This window comes from Rattus norvegicus, chromosome 7 (assembly GCF_021556685.1).
Source record: "Rattus norvegicus strain SHRSP/BbbUtx chromosome 7, alternate assembly SHRSP_T2T, whole genome shotgun sequence".
Lineage (NCBI taxonomy): Eukaryota > Metazoa > Chordata > Mammalia > Rodentia > Muridae > Rattus > Rattus norvegicus.
In genome coordinates, this window is record NC_141540.1 from 129,959,222 (window position 1) to 129,980,000 (window position 20,779).

Consider the following 20,779-nt stretch of genomic DNA (forward strand, 5'->3'; position numbering starts at 1 on the left):
CATCATATGGTAAACCCCCAAACTGTCTCGTCTACACTACCCTCCTTTCAGAGACACCTGCCTTTCCCACCCACCTACACACTTCCCACTGCTCCGTATCAGTTCCCCCACTGCACCCAGTCTTTCACTTTCAAAATCCTCACCATCAGGATCAAACCTCAAATGTATACCTTAAAACAGTATCTCGGGTTGGAGAGATGGCTCACTGGTTAAGAGCACTGACTGCTCTTCCAAAGGTCCTGAGTTCAATTCCCAGCAACCACATGACGGCTCACGACCATCTGTAATGGGATCTGATGCCCTCTTCTGGTGTGTCTGAAGACAGCGACAGTGGACTCACATATATAAAATAAATTTTAAAAAAATCTCATGTAGCTCTGTGCATTGGTGCATTCCTGGAATCCTGCACTTGGGAGACTGAGGCAGAAGGATTTCCCACTCAAGCCAGTTTGGGATACATAACATACTAAGACCCTGTCTCAAAAGAAAAAGGGAAAAAGGAAAGAAAATCTGGGGCGAGTGAGATGGCTCAGTAGACAAAGGTACTTGCTGCCAACCATGGTGCCCTGCGTTCTCTTAAGCTTGATTTATGGGACCTTCAAGCCGAAGGTTCTCTGACTTTTGGATACTCGTACCCACATACTAGCCCATAAATATAAATTTAAAGATAAGTAAAAACTGACACAGGCACAGGGAGATGATTCAATGTTTAGGACATTGGCCACTCCTTCACAGGCCCCAGGTCCGATTCCTAGTATCTACAAAGGATACCCTTCTGTATCTCAAGTTCCCGGGGTCACTGATGCTCTCTTCTGTCCTCAGAGGGCAGCAGTATACATGCACTGCACTGATACACAGATAGGCAGACCATCTACACACATAAAATAATTTTTAAAAACTGACAAAGGGCTTGTGAGATGGCTCAGCAGGTCAAAGTGCTTGCCACCAAGTCTTATAACCGGAGTTCGATCCCCAGGCCCTACACTGCAGAAGGAGAGCACTGATTCCTATCAGCTGTCTCCTGACCTCCACATGTGTACTGGGGCTCACCACATACACACACACAAATAAGGGTAATAAAATAAACTTCTTAAAAATATGTATTTATTTTATGTATATAAGTACAATGTAGCCATCTTCAGACACACCAGAAGAGGGCATCTGATCACTTTACAGATGGCTGTGAGCTACCATGTGGTTGCTGGGAATTGAACTCAGAACCTCTGGAAGAGCAGCCAGTGCTCATAACCACTGAGCCACCTCTCCAGCCCAATAAAATAAACTTTAAGTAGTAAAAATAAAAACCTGAGAAGACAGGCTGGACGTAATGGGACACTCCCAGCATATGGGAGGCAGGGGCAGGTGGATCTCTATTAATTTGAGGCCATCTTGATCTACATCAGGAGTTCCAGGCCATTCAGGGCTACATAGTAAGATTCTGTCTTAAAACAACAACAACAGGGCTGGAGAGATGGCTCAGCGGTTAAGAGCACTGACTGCTCTTCCTGAGGTCCTGAGTTCAATTCCCAGCAACCACACGGTGGCTCACAACCATCTGTAATGGGATCTGATGCCCTCTTCTGGTGTGTTTGACGTACTAAATAAATAAATAAATAAATAAATCTAAAAAAAAAAAAAAAAACCAACAACAACAAAATCCCAACAAGATAGAGGTGCTGGGGCCCCTTCTGGCTGGCCTGCATGTTACTCCCAAAGGCAGCTTCTGCCACTAAAGGTAAGAGGTGCTAGGGTTTCCCTGGGAGGCCACATGGGCAGCTATATCCAATACCACTCAGATGATGTACTATGTAGGTGACTGGGACCAAGGAGGCCAGGAAAGGAGCAGACTAGACAGACAGGCCGAAACTCGAACATTGATAAAGGCAGATTCAAACTCCTTTTTTTTCCTTTTTTAAAATGTGTTAAGGAACGAAAACACAGACTTCCCCTTGAATTAGTTTGACCAAAAGTAAACTTAGATTTGAATTCCCCACTTCTCTTCCTATGTCTTCCATATGTCTACTGACCGGCATGGGGAAGGTACGAGGGGACTCTACAGAAATCATGAAGAGTTTTTACTACACATAACTGCTCCCAGCAAGCCCAGAATAGTAAACAAAATCTACAAAGAAATGCTTTCAACCTATATCCACACATTTGCAATATTTGTACTAGGCATTCACTGGGTTGTAGAAGGTTGCTTTTAACTGTTTTCAGCAAATGATCACAACACATACATTACTCTGGGTCAGATGTGTGGAAGAAAATATAAGATTAAAGCTATGTGTATGTGATAGCTTGATTGGTAAGAGCTGCTTACATGGGAAACCCAAGGCCGTTTGTTACATCCTTCTTGAAGGGCACGTTAAACTCAAACAGGGCCTTTAATCCCAGCACTTAGGAGAGTTCCAGGCCAGAAAGCAAATAGGGCTACATAGTGAGACCCTGCCTCAAATTAAGAAAAAAAATGCTGAATGCCCAGTAGGATAGCAGGTTAAGTCTCAAGTGATCTTGGGGTTGGGGATTTAGCTCAGTGGTAGAGCTAGGCAAGGGTAAGGCCCTGGGTTCGGTCTTCAGCTCCAGCGCGCGGGGGAGGGGGGGTCTCAAGTGATCTCAAGCTATATTATTAACTTCGTTGTGAGGTCCAACAAAAGCTCGGTCTCTTTGATTGCGAGAGATATTTTCCAAAAATCATCTTACCACAAAAAATTTTTATTTTGCATTCCATGCACGTGTGTATTGGTCAGAGGACAGCTTCTAAGAGTCAGTTCTTGGGGGTGGGAAGCTATCCCAAAGCTGTTAACATATGTGGGATATGTTCTTCTAACTAGGCTGTCTTTTCTGGCCTCAGTGGGAGAGGAAGCTCGCAGAGACCTGAAGGGCCAGGGTATGGGGGGGGGCGGGGAGGGGATACCCAGGGGGCCCCCACCAGTTCAGAAGAGAAGTGGACGGGAAATGGGGAAGGATTGTGGGTGGGGTGGCTGGGGGAGGGGAGGGCAGTGAGCAAGAAGTCAAGTAAGTAAAAAAAACTCAAAAAAAAAAAAAAAAAGTCAGATCTCTCCACTATGTGGGTTCTATCGGATCAAACTCAAGTTATCAGGTTTGGTGGCAAGCGCCTTTACCCACTGAGTCATTTTGCCAGCCCATCGAGTGTATTTCGCGCTTATTGATGAGTGAATGACATGATGGCGTTCGTAGTTTGGATGGTAGTGCCAGCGGCCGTGTGAAGAGACCCTGAAGGTGGAGGTAGGCTAGAGAAAGGAGGCTCAGTCGAAGAACCGGGGACAGGGACATCACAGCACCCTCTGCTCGCCCCTCCCCACTGTCCCTTTAGAGCTGGCACATGGCTTCTGTACTCAGCTGCAGGATCTCTTCATTCTCTTGGATGACGCTTAAAACAGTCCTCAGAGCCTAACCACACCTGGAAAATCCAGGGTTTTTGTCCCCCCACCCCCAAACTCTCCCCCAACCTCCCCCCACCCCCAAACTCTCCCCCAACTTCCCCCCCACCCCCAACCCTGCAATCTCAGCTTAGGCCCTCAGCAATGGAAGCCTCCTAGACAGACACCTTGATCCAGAATTAGCCTGGGCATGTCCACACTGTAGCTCAACGACTTCCTGCACCATCAAATAGAAGGGCTGTGCATGGATCTTCGACCTTCTTGTCCTTCCCCTTCCCTGCCTCATTGTTTCCCTGACCTGTCTGTCCTGTTACCTCGGAATCCCTTCCTCCTAACCTCTCTAACACCTGCCTCAGCCCCAGGTTAGCCTACTTTCGGGGTCACATTTTATCAATTTAAAAAAAAAAAAAAGACTTACTTATTTAATGTATATGGATACACTGTAGTTGTCTTCAGACACACCAGAAGAGGGTATCAGACTTTATTTCAGATGGTTGCAAGCCACCATGTGATTGCTGGGAATTGAACTCAGGACCTCTGGAAGAGCAGTCAGTGGTCTTAATCACTGAGCCATCTCTCCAGCCCCCCTATTTTATCCATTCTTGGAGGAGTTGTGGATACAACTTAGGGACTTGCAGGCATAGGAAAGCACTCTACCACAAAGGTACATTTCCCAGCCTTGGCTTGTGTCTCTTTTAGTGGGGGGGGGGGGGGGGAAGGGCAGGGTTTTGCTATGTAGCCCAGGCTGGTCTTAAAATGAACGATCCCACCTCTGTTTCCTGATGCTGGTTTACAAGTGCACACCACCATGCTTATCGCACCGCTCTTCTGTAACTCAGACGAAACCACAACCAGGAAGAGTAAGCACGTAGGTGACGCTCCGCTAATATTTTCCTCAGAGGGTAATGAAGCAACACATTCAGCGTGGCTTGCATTTAAGACTTCTGTATACTCATCTGGCAAATGTTTACCACGGAGCACCCGTGTACGTTCAGCAGGAGGGACAGAGTGACCAAGTCCTGGGGAAGCCCCACAGAGGGGCAGAGTGAGATAAGAGGAAACACAGAGGGTGCAGAGATGTTCCTGCAGTCAGAAAAAATGCTTCTGATAGGGTTTGTGTGGTTTTTCTTTTTTCTTTTTCAAGTAGTTCCATCTGGCTGACAAGGATGTTAAGAACCATTGGTAGATGGTGGGTTGACACAAGCATTGGTGAAGAATAATTTGGCACATACCGAATATATATGAGCTCCCAATGGTAGGGATTTTTAGTTGTGGAAAGCCTGAAAAAAAAACATTACTGAAATAAAGGTTCATGAAGGACTGATGACATGAGAGTACAATAATGTGTTTATGAACATGTCAAAAATAAGATCCATAATTTTAGACACTAAAGATTAGTAAAAAAAAATAATAAGGAAAAGGGAGACATATGGAAGCATTAAAAACAAAAAAAATTAAAATTAAAAAAGACTGAGGGCTGGGACTATGGTTCAGGCTTGTATTCAAGAGGCAGAGCTAGGGGTTGGGGATTTGGATCAGTGGTAGAGCGCTTGCCTAGGAAGCGCAAGGTTCTGGGTTCGGTCCCCAGCCGGTCCCCAGCCGAAAAGAGGCAGAGATAGGAAGACTTCAAGTTGAACTCCTCCCTTGGTTACTAAGTGAGTTCAAGGCTGGCCTGAGCATTTTAGGGAGATCCTACCTCAACAACGGTGGCAAATAAAGTGACTGGGGATATAGCTCAGTGGTATGTGCTTACCTGGTTCGCTCCAGAAAAAGGCTGATTAAAAAAAAAAAACAAAAAAACAAATGAACGTACAAAACAGCTGCATAATCAAGTATGCCCAACCGTAAGAGCACCTTTATGCTTACCCACACAGACACACACACACACAGACACACACACACACTACTTGCTTTGCACGTGTGTGCTCTGTGTAACTCATGCAAGAGGATACCGTGTGCAGAAAAGAGCATCGCGACTGTCACCCAGAATACTGCTGTGGTGTGGGGTCTCTCTTTGTACTTGTATTACAGTATTTGGTAACAAGGAACTAACTGACCATCTGGGAAACAAGCTGGTAGACCTCAGGAATCTGCCATTATCCCCTGGGGATGCTGGGCAACCACAGGTGGATGCCCTCAGGGCCAGAGCACGAGTCCCTACCCTAGCACTCACCTGCCTGGTCGACCATTGGGCTCCACTAATCCCTGAGACTCTGTCGCGCACCAGAGGGTGCCAGAAGTGAGGGTAGTAGCCCCACAGGGTTTCTGGTCAGCTGTTGAGCATTTCTCAGCGGGGATGGGCCCCTTGAAGTGACCCCCTGTGGCTCTACTGCTTCCTGCTGGGCAGGAGTAGCTACCAGGAGAGCGTGGCTACCGCAGCCCACCCGGGTGGAGGACGCCCCGCCCCATCAGCGCCTGGGCCCCGCCTTCAGCTCCAAAGACTACTTAGTGCTGGAAGTGCTTCCCAAACTAGTTTTCCGCTGAACCCTAGAAGGCTATCTCTCCTAGGAGACCACGACCTGACCCACAAGTTCCGCTGTGTGCTCTGGGAACTGCCAGCAGATCCAAGTCTTGCCAGCTGTCTCCAGATCCTGAGACCTGTGCCCCGACAGACAACAGACGCAGGTACCAACCAATCTTCCTACGTTCCGAACCCCGGGGCAAAGAAGGGCTCCCTTAACTGGTGGGCAAAGAGGGTTGGCTCCAGGCCAAAGTTGCCCTCCTCCTCCCCATTTGCTGGCTTCACTGCATTCTTCCTCCACAGCCCAGCCCGCCATGGCCCAGTTGCTGATGGTCACGGTAACCTTCGGTTGCATCAGCCTCCTCTACCTGCTCCCGGGCACGCTGTCTGGCAGCCTGGGTAAGGGACTGAGACCCAGGTGAGTACAAGGATTGGATTGGACTCCTCACAAGGACCTAACATTTCTAGAGCTCATCTCCCAGATCAAGGGCCTCCCTCCACCTTTAGTGTTGCCTGAACCAGGCAGGAGGGCTTTTTTCTTCCTTTGCCTTCTTCTACTTGGTGTACTTATTTCCCCACCCCCACTGATACAATAGACCTTTAACAAAAGTCTGCAGGAGGATGGGAGGCTAGAGCTTCTCAAGCTTGCTGGCCTCTGACCACATAAGGAAAGAACCTGGGGCCAGGGTGGGGATGAGGGTCTTTCTTGGGGTCCTTTGCCCAGAGAATGGTGCTGTTAATTGGTACATGTGACTTGTGCTACTGAGGTGGCCAAACTGTCAGTAAGCCCAGAAGGAGGGTGGGCTCCCCCTCCCAGCCTTCAGGTTGGAGACCAAGCTTTTGGGCTTCCCCTGGTCTTGGGCCAGGCTTTTAGGGAAGCTATGGGCTTCCCCGGCTAGTGCCTTCAGACTGTGGAGAAGAGAAGTTGGTGGGTTTAAGGGCTTTTGGAAGGCTGTACTAAGCCACTTAGTTTACTACATCTTCCTTCCCACTTCTGCAGAGAACCCCCAGCCAAGATTCCTTCCAGCGGCCCACAGCCTGGACACCCCTCACTTCGGCCTGTAGTCTGGAAGCCTCCACATGCTCTCCAGCCACAGGGAAGGGGCAACCCGGCCCTTGCTACGGTTCATCTGCCTCAGGGTGGTGGCTCACGACACCCAGGTCCCCAGCGTCACGTGGGATCCCGAAGACCCCATGCCCAGCTCCTTCGGGTTGGCTGTGTCCTGGGAACGTGTCAAGTCCAGAATCTCAGCCATCGCCTGTGGCAACTTGTCCGGCCAAGTGGCCGGCGGGACTCAGCTCCTGTGGATCCCAGCAGCCCCCACAGTTATGGCTGAGGTGGGTCCTAGGTATCCCGCCTAGAGTGCTGTACTCTGAGCCCAGAGATTGCAGCTGAGCTCCACACCCTGGCCCAATCCTCTGGAGCTCCTGCTTACAGCAATTCCTCATGGCTTTGGATATCATAAACCTATGAGGATATGAGGATCTAGGCTGTAGATTCAGCACCAACAGGGGCCTGTGCATCCCAGAACTGTGTACACACAGGGTACAGGTGCTCGGAAGAAGTGTTCTCAGCATCACAGACCACAGAGTACTCGAGGAGGCCTGTGCCTAAAGAAAATCGGCAAAAGCCTGAGTCTTAAACAGGGCTCCACTTGTGAGCAAGCAGGAGAAAGGCTGGAGTGGCCCCTGTGACCCCACCCTACCCCGACCCCACTAGGAATTAAAGCCTGACTGTGGTCAAAAGCTGTAGCCACTCTCTTGTGCAGTTTACCCTTCTGGACCTGATCAGGAACAATGACTTTTTCCTTTGGTGACCTGAAACAGGAGGGGCAGAAAGAAGGGCCATATGGTGTGGTCCCAGAGACCTCCAGTGGCTGTTGCGAACTGGAACCCTAACCAGAGTGGTGATGGAGACTCCTAGGACACTCTGGGATAAAGTACAGCAGAGACAACCCTGTTTACCCTCAGACCAAGGCAGGAGATAGGACAAAGGGGCCCATCTCTAAAAGGTTGAGTATGACCTACCCCTGAGCGAGACATGGTGACAGCAACCTCTGCGCTCAGGAGACTGAGGTGGGAAGATGAGAAGTTCATGACCAGCTTATGTTATAGCAAGATCCTTTCTCAAAAAAACCCAATCAAACAACAAAACTACTCCAAATCAGGGAAAACCAAACAAACAAACAAAAAACATACAGACCCAAACCTACATCCATCTCTGCAGCCTGCCTACCCCCATCCGGTGAGGACATCCGGCACACGCAGCAGGGGTTGTAGAATCTGACAGGCTTACTCCTTTGTTCCCAGCTAAGAGTTCAAGAAGGGGAGATGGACCACAAATGGCAATCAAGGGGAGACCCAAACCATCCAGAGTCACATGTTCAAGAGCAGCCTTTGCTACAAAGACTCTGTTTGGGGAAAACAAAAAAAAAAGCCAAGTCGGGAGGGTTGAGGTGGGTGGGTGTGGGAGGGGGTGACGACACCAATCACAGCCTGAAATAGTTTCTTGGTACAAGGCACATGTTGTTTCACTCAAACCTTGCCATTGTCCTGTCAGAGAACACAGGCTCCGAGAGCGTTGTTCCTCAGCCAGTACTCACAGAGCTGGCCTGTGCGTTCCAGCGCCACCTAGATGCCTCCTTGGTAGGAGGAGGACTTCCTTACTCCAGATCTATAGGCAGCCTCACTGAGGTCAGCCATCTGCGCCAGTGGCTGCATTCTTCCCCCTCAGAGTCAGGCTTACCTTTCAGTGACCAGAGATGCTCCCCACTTAGGAGCATCCTGAAGTACCTGCCTGGGTCTCTATCCTTGTGCTTACTAAGTTTGTATGAGTCAGGAAACTCACCTTCCTTCCACAATAAGGCACAGTTTAGCTTGGTCCCTGCATTGGTAGAATAGAAGAAACCTCGGTGTAGGGCTGGAGAGATGGCTCGGTGGTTAAGAGCATTGCCTGCTCTTCCAGAGGTCCTGAGTTCAAATCCCAGCAACCACATGGTGGCTCACAACCATCTGGGATCCGATGCCCCCCTTCTGGTGTGTCTGAAGACAGCTACAGTGTACTCAAACACACACAATAATACAATAATAAATAAAAAATCTTAAAAAAAAAAAAAGAAAAGAAAAAGAAACCTCTGTGCACAGAGAGACCAGAACAGAAACCGTAATGGGAGTGGTAACTGAGGAACCTCTAGATCCTGGAGTAAAGGTGAGGAATCAAGAGCAAGCTGAGGACAGACAAACTGAGTCTCCAAGACCCAGATTTCCCAGAATCCTCTTAGGGACTCTGGATCCTGGGCAAGGTCCAACCTCGTACTTCTCTTCAGTACAAGCCATCTTCTGTTTTAGGAGCACCTTTGGTTGTCCCCATACCTCTCTTCATGGATATCCTGCATCCTCCCAGCCTGGACTCCCAGGCCTGCTGCACGTGGATGTCTCTAGAATCTCATGAGTGGTCAAGGCCCCTGAGCCTCAGAGCTTCACTGTGAAGGGGGAGGGCTACTGGCCTCTTGTGCAGCGTCAGGAGGTTGCCAGTTATGACCCTTGTATCTGGTCTGATGCCAGCCTCACACTGCGCTTGGCTACACTTGACTGCCTCTCGATGGCCCCATGCAGAGAGCTTCAGTGGAAGTGCAGCCCTCCCCAGCCTACCCCCTGGGCCACTTTCTAGCTGTTTTCACACTTAAAAGTTGAACCCTCCTCAAGAACCTATTCAGATACCGGGCGCTCACCCTTGATTGCTTTGAAGGTCATGACTCCAGCCTTCTCCAAGAACGCCTCACCCCGATCCTGGCATGTAGCCCACAGGACACACTGGAGAGTCCAGCCCTGTCCTCCTAGGGATGACTTTTAACTAGGAAGAGACAGAGGGGAGCCTATCAAAAAGCTAGGTGAGAAAAGGCTGGTTGCAGTTAACCTTCTGGTAGTGAAGGGGATGCGGGAGGCTTAGCACTGATGCCTGGGGAAACCATTCAATGTAGGGTCCACTCAGTTGGCTTCTAACCTAGGACTGTCACGCTCGCTGTACTTCTTCCCTGCTCCAAGCGTGTCACTGCCCAGGCAGGCTGTTTTTGTCTGCTGGGTCCCCACTGCACCTTCACTACAATAACAGTATCCATGTAGCCTAACTCCTAGTCTGTGTGAGCTCCTTGGCCAGAAGCCCACCACCCATCTTGTCCGGACCTCAGACAAGCCGCACTGAAGTGTTGATAGATCACCTGCCTCACTTCTCTGAGGCCTTCGGTTTAATGCCCACCGCTGCGAAACAAAATCCCTAAGTCAACTTGTCAGGAAGCCTGTCTTTCACCCATGATATCCGGCCATCTACCTGCCTCCAGCAAGAACCCAGTGAAGGCAAAACGGGGCAGTGGTGGCACTGGCCTTTAACTCCAGCACTCGGGAGCAGAGGCAGGTGGCTCTCTGAGTTAATTGACAGTTGATGCCTCCACACAATACACAAGATGTTCTCTCCACAATTAACGTCCCTAGTTCTCTTAGGGATTCTCTGTGAATACAAGGACCTCTGTTCCCTTAACATCTCTTCCCTTGTAGTTTTTCTTTTTTTAAAGAAAAAAGAGGGGCTGGGGATTTAGCTCAGTGGTAGAGCGCTTGCCTAGGAAGCGCAAGGCCCTGGGTTCGGTCCCCAGCTCCGAAAAAAAAAAAAAGAACCAAAAAAAAAAAAAAAAGAAAAAAGAATAGTGGCTATCATAGAGGCCAAGGTTGAAGGCACAGCCTTTTTAGTTAGTTTAACTAATATATCCGAGCATAGGAGAATTATAAGGTTAGCTAACAGAGGGCCGAGGTTTACCCATCTCTTGATTGATTTCTGCTAATATTTTTTGCTGCGAGCAAAATGGACGTGACACAGCCCATTCCGTACGAAGCACTCTAACAATGCTCGGCATGACAAAACAATCTCATATCTCAGCTGTGAGGTCTCCTGTCACAGCTGTGTCTTTTATCCCCCCCTGACAAAAGACGTTTGAACCCCGCCTTGGCAAGAATCGTCATGACCCACGGTCATCACCACGTAACAGCATCGTTTTGGGTTGGCCCTTGTTTCCCCCGAGTCTCAGCCTGATGAGCTGAGGTCCTGATGTCTCTCCCAAGTTATCAGTTCACTCTTCCCCGCCTGGGACATCTCCTCCTGAAGGATTTGTCATCTGCTTGCAGACGTCTCATTGGCCTGGTGGTCTCTGGATGTCCTGGGCAGATCCAGCAGATCGGAAGCCATCAGAGATTTTGTGTTCTGAAATGACACAACTATAACCTCACCTTGGTGTTAGAGCGGGGCTAGCTCTTTCCATGTAGCGTTTACTTCAGGTTGCGTTTCCTTTAGGGCAAATGCTTTTGGGCGGCAGAAAAAGCATTATCCCTTTAAAGTTTAAAAAAAGGGGGGGGGGGGCTGGAGAGATTGCTCAGTGGTTAGCACTGCCTGCTCTTCCAGAGGTCCTGAGTTCAAATCCCAGCAACCACATGGCAGCTCACAACTATCTGTAATGGGGTCTGATGCCCTCTTCAGGCACGCAGGTGTACATGCAGATAGAGCACTCACATAGATAAAATAAGTTTAAAAAGTTTAAGTTAGGACCAGGTGGTGGTGACATGTACCTTTAATCCTAGCACGCAGGAGGCAGAGGCAGGTGAACCTCTGAGTTCAAGACCAGCCTGGTTTACACAGTGAATTCCAGAACAGCCAGGACTATACAGAAAAAGCCTGTTTGAAAAACAAAAAAATAACAAAAAAATTAAAGTTAGTGTAGCTAAAAATAGTATGTGAGGATTTAGGTGGGTGTGAATACCCCCTATCTGTCTGTCTATTATTTATCTATTTTTTTAATTTGCCAATTAAGTATCTGATGGATAATCAATACCTTGACCTTGTGGGATTTTTAGTAAGGGATTTTTAGCAGCATAATTAATGTTAAAATTTCTCAAATAATTTGCTAGCACAAGCAGGACCATTACTATGACTTAACTGTGATGAGAGCCCTAGAAAGGAAATTTATAAAGAGCTATTTGACAGTTAAGTTTCAGATATGATACAGTGGTTTTCCCCTGGAGTTTCCAGAACCCTGTGCTAGAGGGAAGCACTGGGCCTGCCAATAGTGTGCTTTGAGCACAGATCTTTACATATCTGACAGCATAGAATGTCTAAGATACAGACAGCCATCTTTTCAGATGTCAAGATGATATCCAAACAATGCCTTTCACCCCAGCACTTGGGAGGCAGAGGCCTTGTGAGATTGAGACCAGGCTGGTCTAGAACAAATTCCAGGATAGTCATGGCTCTGTTACACAGAGAAACCCAGTGTGGAAAAAAACAACCCTCCCCTTCTGAAAAAAAACAAACAAGTAACAAACAAAAAACCCAAACAAACAAACAAATGTTTCAAATAGTGTATAAAATGTATCTTTAATAGAGGATAGGCTGTCACGAGCTTCCTTTTACTTTCTCCCTTGCCAGAGTTTGATCATTAATCGGATTAAGGGCAAGGATAAAACTAAAGAGAGGGAGAGAGGGAGAGAGGGAGAGAGGGAGAGAGAGAGAGAGAGAGAGAGAGGGAGGGGGGAAGAGGGAGAGGGGGAGGGGGAGGGAGGGGGAGGGAGGGGGAGGGGGAAAACAATTTAATTAATAATGGTCGTTAACTTTTAAAGATTTAAACTTTTAACTTACATTTTAATTTTAAGGCTTTTGATTTAAGATTTGATATCTTCAGCCAAGCAACAATGGCACATACCTTTCATTCCAGCACTGGGGAGGCAGAGGTGTGTCTTGTGAGTTTGAGGCCAACCTGGTCTACAGAGTGAGTTCCAGGACAGCCAGGGTTCTGTTACACAAGGAAACTCTGTCTCCAGGAAAACAAACAAACAAACAAAAAAGTTGCTATGTTTAAAATTCAGGGCACTCTGAAAAAGCAGAGAATCATCCTTGGTCAAATGTTAGGTAGAGCTTGGGGAGTCCTACAGAGAGCGGGGGTGGGAGATCGGGGGATAGGGAGATGAGGAAGAATTGGAGGAACCAAAAAGGTTAGGGACACCACAAGAACAGGACCCATAGAGTCGACTGACCAGGACTCATGGGCTTCGCAGAGATTAGAGAGTCTGTAGGGGTCTGTGCTAGTATATATGTCATGGCCGAATAGCTTGGTGTTCTTAGAGGAATCCTAACTGTGGGAAGGAGGGCTGTTCGTCCCTGACTTTTCTGCCTGCTTGTGAGGAGACTTTTCCCTCCTACTGGGTTGCCTCATCTAGCTTTGATGTGATGGTATGTGCCTGGTCCTATTGTAGCTGGTTATGCCACATTTGGTGGATGTCCAGGGAGGCCTGCTCTTTTAGGAGGGGAAGCAGAGGAGGGTGGATCTGGGAGAGAGGGTAGGTGGAGAGAGGCTTGGGGGAGGGGAGGGAGGGGAAACAGCAGTTGAGCAGTAACAGATGAGAGAAGAATAGAAAAAGAAAGACAAAAAAAAAAAAAAAAAACCCGCAGGATAATTAAGAGTTTAAGACAACTTTCTTACTAGGTTACGGAATATTTAGAAATATCTAAGAAGTAATCAGAAAATCCTGAAGGAGGAAATAACTGGGCTTTCCCACATAAACGTGAAAAGCAGTTATTCAGCTCACACTGTAAATAAAACTGAGGACACTATCCAGCATAACAGCCTCGCAGAGGAAGAACTCGCTGGAAGGCCTTAGTTTCACTACATTCTGTGGACATTTTTTTCCTTTTTTTTTGGTTCTTTTTTTCGGGGCTGGGGACCGAACCCAGGGCCTTGCGCTTCCTAAGTAAGCGCTCTACCACTGAGCTAAATCCCCAGCCCCTCCTTTTTTTTTTTTTAAAGATTTATTTATTTTATGTATGTGAGTACACTGTTGCTGTCTTCAGACACACCAGAAGAGAGCATCCTATCCCATTACAGATGGTTGGGAGCCACCATATGGTTGCTGGGAATTGAACTTAGGACCTCAGGAAAAGCAGTCAATGTTCTTAACCACTGAGCCATCTCTGCAACCCCCAGTCTAACGTTCACGTCTCATCTTTTAACAATTTATAATAGTTTAGTAGCTTTTATAGAATTAGGATTTTACAGTTTTTGACATATATATCTCTAAGTTAATTTTTGCTAACCTGAGTATACCTTTATAACCTTAGGAATTTATCCTCATACAAGAATCCACCTAATTCAAAACATCTTGCAGTTGCCCCCTTAGTCTACAAGGAAAAAGATAAACAATAAACTGAGGGCACAGTGGGACTAAGAAATTTCGTAGGTATTGCCTTGACCAATAATAGTCACAGCTGTTCTTAGTGTTCCTCCCAGGCAGGCTTCCCCTGCTCGTGTTTTCTAGAGACAGAGGTGCCAGCCGTTTGGCATTACTGTCACGTTTCAATAAAAATGGGTTTGTTTGTTTGTTTGTTTTTAAATGCAAGGAAACTGAGCTAAAGGAGCACATTAAGCCCGTTTTCCATTTTTTGCTTCCTTTCCATGTCTATCTCCAAACTACTCATGTTCCCCTATTCCTTCTGACTCTCTGTTAACAGATTCCACTCTCAAGTCCCTCAGCCCTAAGGCTTCTTTCCATCCACTGTATCCTTTCTACATTCACATTCTGTCTGCAACATTGTTTCCTCTCAAGTCAGGTCACTTTCTATTCTCTGTGAGCCTCTGTCCTTCATGTGCTAACTCACATATGAGACCAGTTGATTTTGGGCCTCCATCTTCCTTCAGAATACCCATTTTGAAAGAGGATGTGCAAACTGGGGTTCCTAAAGCTACCCATGTAACTGGAAGACTCTGATTCTTTTTTAGTCCATCCAATAAACTGTCATGTGAGTTTAAATAAATAGCGAAGTCAGTTACAGTAGACAATGGTTAAGAAACATGTAATGAAAGCTGGTTGATTACAGTGAGTTTAGATGATTGAGTTGTAAAACAGGGCATACAATTATTATTATTGTTGTTATTGTTGGTGTGTGTGTGTGTGTGTGTGTGTGTGTGTGTGTAGTGCGATGGCTATTCCTGGATGTCAACTTGATTACATCTGGAATGAACTACAATCCAGAAATGGAGGACACACCTGTAATCTAGATTCCTGTAAGACAGGAAGTTTCTGACCTGGATCTTGACCTGGAGACCTTGAGGCATAGTGGCCATGAAAACATGAAAAGCTTAGGCTCAGGCAAGATAGTACACATCTTTAATTCCAGAAGACTGAGGCTAGCAGATCTCTGAGTTCAAGGTCAGCCTGGGACAAAGCAAGTTTTAGATCCAGGCTTGGTGGTACGTACCTTTAATCTGGGCCACACTTTCTGCTGGAGGCCTAAGTAAGGACACCGGAAGAAGGAAGACACATTTTTCTTTACCTGCTTGCACTTACTAGCCAGCACATCTGTTGGAACCTCCTTCTGCAGAAGACCTGCTGAAACAACTAGTCTCGTGGGACTGAGCAACTAATGTCTCTTAGCACATAGAGATAAGTCCTGTGACTCTTAGAGAACCCTGAGAGAGACAGCAGAGCATGGAGAACTTGTATATAAAACATAAGCTCCTTGCCTTTTGAAGAGCCATCTGTGAAAGCATTAAAAGCAATCTCCATAAAAATTCTTAAATGTCATTTTAGGCAGAACCCATGAGGCATTTTCAAAAATTCTAAAACTAGGAAATATTTTGGATAATTAGCTATAGATCCCAAGTAACATGTTAATACAACCTACCAATAATTAACAGTGTGGGGCTGGAGATGGCTCAGTGGTTAAGAGCACTGACTGCTCTTCCAAAGATCCTCAGTTCAATTCCCAGCAACCACATGGTGGCTCACAGCCATCTGTAGTGGGGTCTGATGCCCTCTTCTGGTATGTCTGAAGACAGCAATAGTGTACTCACATACATAAAATAAAATCTTTTTAAAAAAGTAATTAACAGTGTGGAACACATAATTTATCAGCATTTTACTTAGTGGGAAAAGAATTTTTGTAGGTTCTTCATCGATAAGAGATTATTTCTATGAGGGACTGTCGTAGCAGCCATGTTAGTTAATAAGCTAATAACCTGCTCTGGTTCAGGTGTTATGTTTTTATAAAATTTAATCAAGAGTTTCCAGAAAGCAACTTAAGGAGCAGAGGGAAATTTTCAGTATTGATAAACAAGAGTGTATCCGATGATATAGTTCAAAATATAGCTCTTTTCGTTTACTGTGGAATTTTTTTTTTTTTTTTTGGTTCTTTTTTTCGGAGCTGGGGACCAAACCCAGGGCCTTGCGCTTCCTAGGCAAGCGCTCTACCACTGAGCTAAATCCCCAACCCTACTGTGGAATTTAAGCACTCATTTAAACAATTTATTGGATGATCAGAGGGAGCAGCCTCTAAATAATGAATGGCTAATACCTCTGGAAAGGTAAACAGTGTTGGCTTAGTGTTTTATGTCCTAATTGTCACTGTTTCAATACTAGAAGTCTGGTTTGTTTTGATTTTTTTTTTCTCCCACGAAGGAGCCATTGATACTGGGTTATTCCTGCTATTGGGGGTGGAATTTCTCATGAAGAGACATTTAATTTTTAGTTATTCCCTCTCTAAGGAAAGAACAAAAAAACCCCAACTCTGTCTTTTTAAAATAATTGACAGAGACTTTCTTACCTCCCTTTTCATGAGCTCTCTTTACTTTAGCTCCTCTGTGTACAAAGTTGCACAGCCACAGCGAAAGCTCTGAACATTTTCTTCTTTTAGATCTTGTTTATTTTTGTTTTTTTAGACAGGTGTTATTTGTATATCCCTGGCTATCCTGAAACTAGCTCTGTAGACCAAGCTGCCCTTGAACTCACAGAGATCTGCCTGCTTCTGCCTCTTTAGTCCTGGGATTAAACCAAAGCCTGACTGTTCCTTTGGGTCTAAAATATTTTAATAATTGTACAAAACGCTTTGTCTCAGAGAACTGAGAAGAGCCCATATTTAGTTCCACTCTCTTCCCTTAAGGTTGAGGCTCTTTTTCAGTGAGAGGAGCAAGTTTCCCTAACCCTTAATTTAATTTTTTTAATTTAATTTTACTTGTTTTTGTATTTTGCATTTATTGGCATTTATGAAGCTAGTTGAGTGAGACCCTATAGCTAAAAAGGTCTAGAATCTAGTGTGGTCTCTGGCCGATTGCATAAAGGTCAGCAGGCTATAAAATACATGTGACATCTCTCCTAAGGATGGGTAACGGTATAGGGAGGGAAGATTCTGGGATGATCATCCTGGAGAACTCGAACGCAATCTGCTTCTGTAGCAAAAGGTAGATGAGGGCTGCCTCTACAGATTGCAATAAGGCCAAGGTCCTTAACGAGAGCTATTCTCAGCTTTCTGGATAGAATACAGACCTCCTCCTCCATTGATAAGACACCCTTGTGTGATTAACACCCCTGGTTCTCTGATGGTTCTCTGTGAGCACAAGGACCTCTGTTCCCCCAACAAGAGAGAGTTGGAGTGGTCCAGTTTATCCGAGGGATAGAGGAGGCGGGTATTAAGGCCAAGGGGGCTGGGCTAACGGGTTTTGCTTCTGTACTGATAGATTAACTTGCTGAGGCCAGGAGGAAGGTACACGGTCACTTATTACTAAATGTCAAGGCCAAGGAGATAGGCATTGTCTGGTCAGTTACATAACCTTCGAGCATATAAAGAACACCTTGGCCTAGGACTTCACTTTCCTGCAAGCGCCCTCTCAGGATGAAGGTCGACTTGGTGAGTACCTTATTATGATCTGAACAGGAATGGCTTCACCAATCCCTTGCCATGGGCTTAACTGCCCTCCCTCAACGGAAGAAGCAGTGGCAGTACTACCTTTCACCTGGTTCCTGCTAGCCCTGCCCTCAAGGTCACAGAGCTAATTCCTTCCTGTTGCGGTCCAGCCCAGGTAGAGGTTAGAAAGTCCCCCACCCCCACTCTACAGATACACTCCTTGCTGCGGCAACCAACCTCCTAACATTACCTTCTAACTGCAAGGAGATCAAGCAGGTGGGGGCTGCTTTCTCTTACTTAATATCCTTACGTTGGAAGTAGGCATCAGCTGGCTCTGGCTGGCTGGCGCATGGTTAAGCTGACATGGGCGCACGGGATGAGGTGTTGTAGTATTTAGTCCCCTGGGAATGTAATTTCCTCACTTCCTGTGGACCTGCCTAGTGGTGAAACGGGTCAAACTCCTATTTAACCAGGGCCCGGACCCTTCCCTGGTCTATCGACCTGATGTGGACCCAGAGATGGCCAAAAGCAAGGGCAGCTTCCGAAACTACACTGTGAGTCACTCCCTGGCTGATCCCTCTCACCTTCTCTGCCTTCTCAAGTCTCTGGTCCAGCCTTGTGGAGAGCAGCCCTTCCTCTTCCTGCAGCTCTAAAGGGGGAGGGGTGTTGGAAGCCCCATTCCACTTCATACCTATGGAGGTATAGCCTACAGCAGGGGAGGCTATGGCCTCTAGTGTGCTGGGCTTCTAGTGTTAGGCACATAGTTTATGTTGATTGTCTGGTTTTTAGTCAGGCCCGCTGCTGGATCGCGTCTTTACCACCTATAAGCTGATGCACACTCACCAGACCGTGGACTTCGTCATGCGGAAGGTAAAAGTTTCCTGCTCCTTAATGCCGATTCTGAGGGTGGGCGCCTCCTTGCCTTTGGCCCAATGTACTCGGAGAATGACCCTGCTCTGTAGCCCTCTCTGTGGGACATGAAGAATGGCTGACGTCTCCCTTCTCTCCAGCGCATCCAGTTTGGAAGCTTCTCTTACAAGAAGATGACGGTCATGGAGGCTGTAGATATGCTGGATGATCTGGTGGACGAATCTGACCCAGACGTAGACTTCCCCAACTCCTTTCACGCGTTCCAGACCGCGGAGGGCATCCGAAAAGCCCACCCAGACAAGGGTGTGCCCCTACTGCTGTAGTGGGGGAGGTGCTACCATTGCCCTAGGAGACCAGAGAGGCCCTGCCCTCTCCCACAGGCCCCACCTTGAGGGAAGCAGACCCCTGGGCTCCTTGCTTTCTGGCCTACCGTTATGCCTGCGGTTTCTAGGTCATGTGTCCCTTTTCCACAGACTGGTTCCATCTGGTTGGACTTTTGCATGATCTGGGGAAAATCCTGGCCCTGTGGGGGGAACCTCAGGTAAAGGCCAGGTGTGGAGAGTGGGGCAGCTTCAGCACTGGGTTTGGGGCACTGAGGGGAGGAGACTTATTCACCACCACCCCCACCCATAGCTGCCTGTCCTTTCCTAGTGGGCTGTTGTTGGAGACACTTTCCCCGTGGGCTGCCGTCCCCAGGCCTCCGTGGTGTTCTGCGACTCTACTTTCCAGGACAATCCTGACCTCCAGGACCCTCGATACAGGTACATTGAAATCGTGCCTCGCTTTACCTCAATACAGGGACCCTATACCCTTCAGTTCCTTCTAGGCTCATCTCTTGATCATTGCAGCACAGAACTTGGCATGTACCAGCCCCACTGTGGACTTGAGAATGTCCTTATGTCCTGGGGCCATGATGGTGAGGACCGCTAGAGACAAGCGAGGGGACGGTGCAGGGATGGTGTCGAGGGCTGCCCGTCTGGGCGCCTGACTCTAACGACTCCCTCTTCTGTAGAGTACCTATACCAGATGATGAAGTTCAACAAGTTCTCCCTACCTTCAGAGGTAGGTGTGGAGAGGGGCCCAGTCAGGAGCCTCATTCAGTCCAGCTAGTCTAGCAGAGCTGAGCATGCTGTCTGTGGTGTCCCCAGGCCTTCTACATGGTCCGATTCCATTCCTTCTATCCGTGGCACACCGGCGGTGACTACCGGCAGCTGTGCAGTCAGCAAGACCTGGATATGCTGCCTTGGGTGCAAGAGTTCAAGTGTGTAGTTCCCCAAGTGGTGCGGGCAGTGAAGGGGACTTGGGGTGAAGGAGTTTTATGACTGGTGTTGTCCCTCCCCTTGTCTGCAGCAAGTTTGACCTCTATACCAAGTGCCCTGACCTACCGGAAGTGAAGAGCCTGCGGCCCTACTATCAGGGGCTGATTGACAAGTACTGCCCGGGCATCCTGAGCTGGTGAATGGTTTCTAATACCTTCTCTCTCACTGCTGAGGGGCACCAAGGCTGGACAACTTCAGGGACAATAATAGCCCATGCCACCTGGCCACAGTCCCCACCCATCACAGTTGAGGTCACTTTTGCCTGGCTATCAATAAAGCATAAAAGAGATTACAAACCTGACTCATGACTGGGGTCCAGACATGTGCAGGATGGGGGAGGGGGTGGCCCCAGCTCTGGGATGAAGCACCATGGACGTGTTGTTTTTCCTTCTGGTTCCATGTTAGAGCCCCGCCCCAGCCCCCGCTCCCGCCCCGCCCCCGCCCCGCCCCCGCCCCCGCCCCCGCCCCCGCCCCCGCCCCCGCCCCAGCCCATTCTAGAAATAGTCATTAAATTTTCCAGACTTAGCTTCCTACAACACAACAGAAAAGGGGGTGGGGGAGCCCAGTGGTAGTGGAGTATGCTTTTAATCTCAGCACTTGGGAGGCAGAGGCAGGTGGATCTCTGAGTTTGAGGCCAGCCTGGTCTACAGAGCAAGTTCCAGGACAGCCAGGGCTTATTACACAGAGAAACCCTGTCAAGACAGACAGACAGGAAGACAGAGTCAGTGTAGGACTCCTCAGTGCCTAGGACACCATCCCTTCTGGACTTGCCAGTGACCACCATGTCATTCCAACGTTCATCCCTCACCCTGACACACAACCAGGTTTGTTTTTTCTCTCAGTTCAAAGTCTTCCCTCATTCCTCTAGGAGGTGCCTCTGAGGCAAATGAATCCCCTGCTCTGAGGGTATTTTCTTCAGCAAGGCTTTTCTGGTTGCTTCCCCCTGTGTCTTAATATTTCCCTGCATTTCTTGTTAACTGGTGGGTCGATCTGGGGAATTAATCAGACACATGGGGGT

At 47.8% G+C, this 20,779-nt stretch overlaps 2 protein-coding genes across 2 annotated transcripts; both read left to right on the forward strand.

Moving 5' to 3' along the window:
- The first annotated feature begins 5,825 nt into the window (after positions 1 to 5,825).
- On the forward strand, positions 5,826 to 7,612 carry Adm2 (adrenomedullin 2). The gene is given in 3 exon segments (NM_201426.2): positions 5,826 to 6,026; positions 6,166 to 6,280; positions 6,863 to 7,612. Coding segments are annotated over 2 exon segments (441 nt in total). The 5' UTR covers positions 5,826 to 6,026; positions 6,166 to 6,176; the 3' UTR covers positions 7,200 to 7,612.
- Positions 7,613 to 17,554: 9,942 nt separating this feature from the next.
- Positions 17,555 to 20,053, forward strand: Miox (myo-inositol oxygenase). The gene is given in 10 exon segments (NM_145771.2): positions 17,555 to 17,575; positions 18,046 to 18,126; positions 18,362 to 18,442; positions 18,583 to 18,745; positions 18,916 to 18,983; positions 19,094 to 19,203; positions 19,291 to 19,358; positions 19,455 to 19,504; positions 19,591 to 19,703; positions 19,793 to 20,053. Coding segments are annotated over 10 exon segments (858 nt in total). The 5' UTR covers positions 17,555 to 17,560; the 3' UTR covers positions 19,902 to 20,053.
- Positions 20,054 to 20,779: the final 726 nt, after the last annotated feature.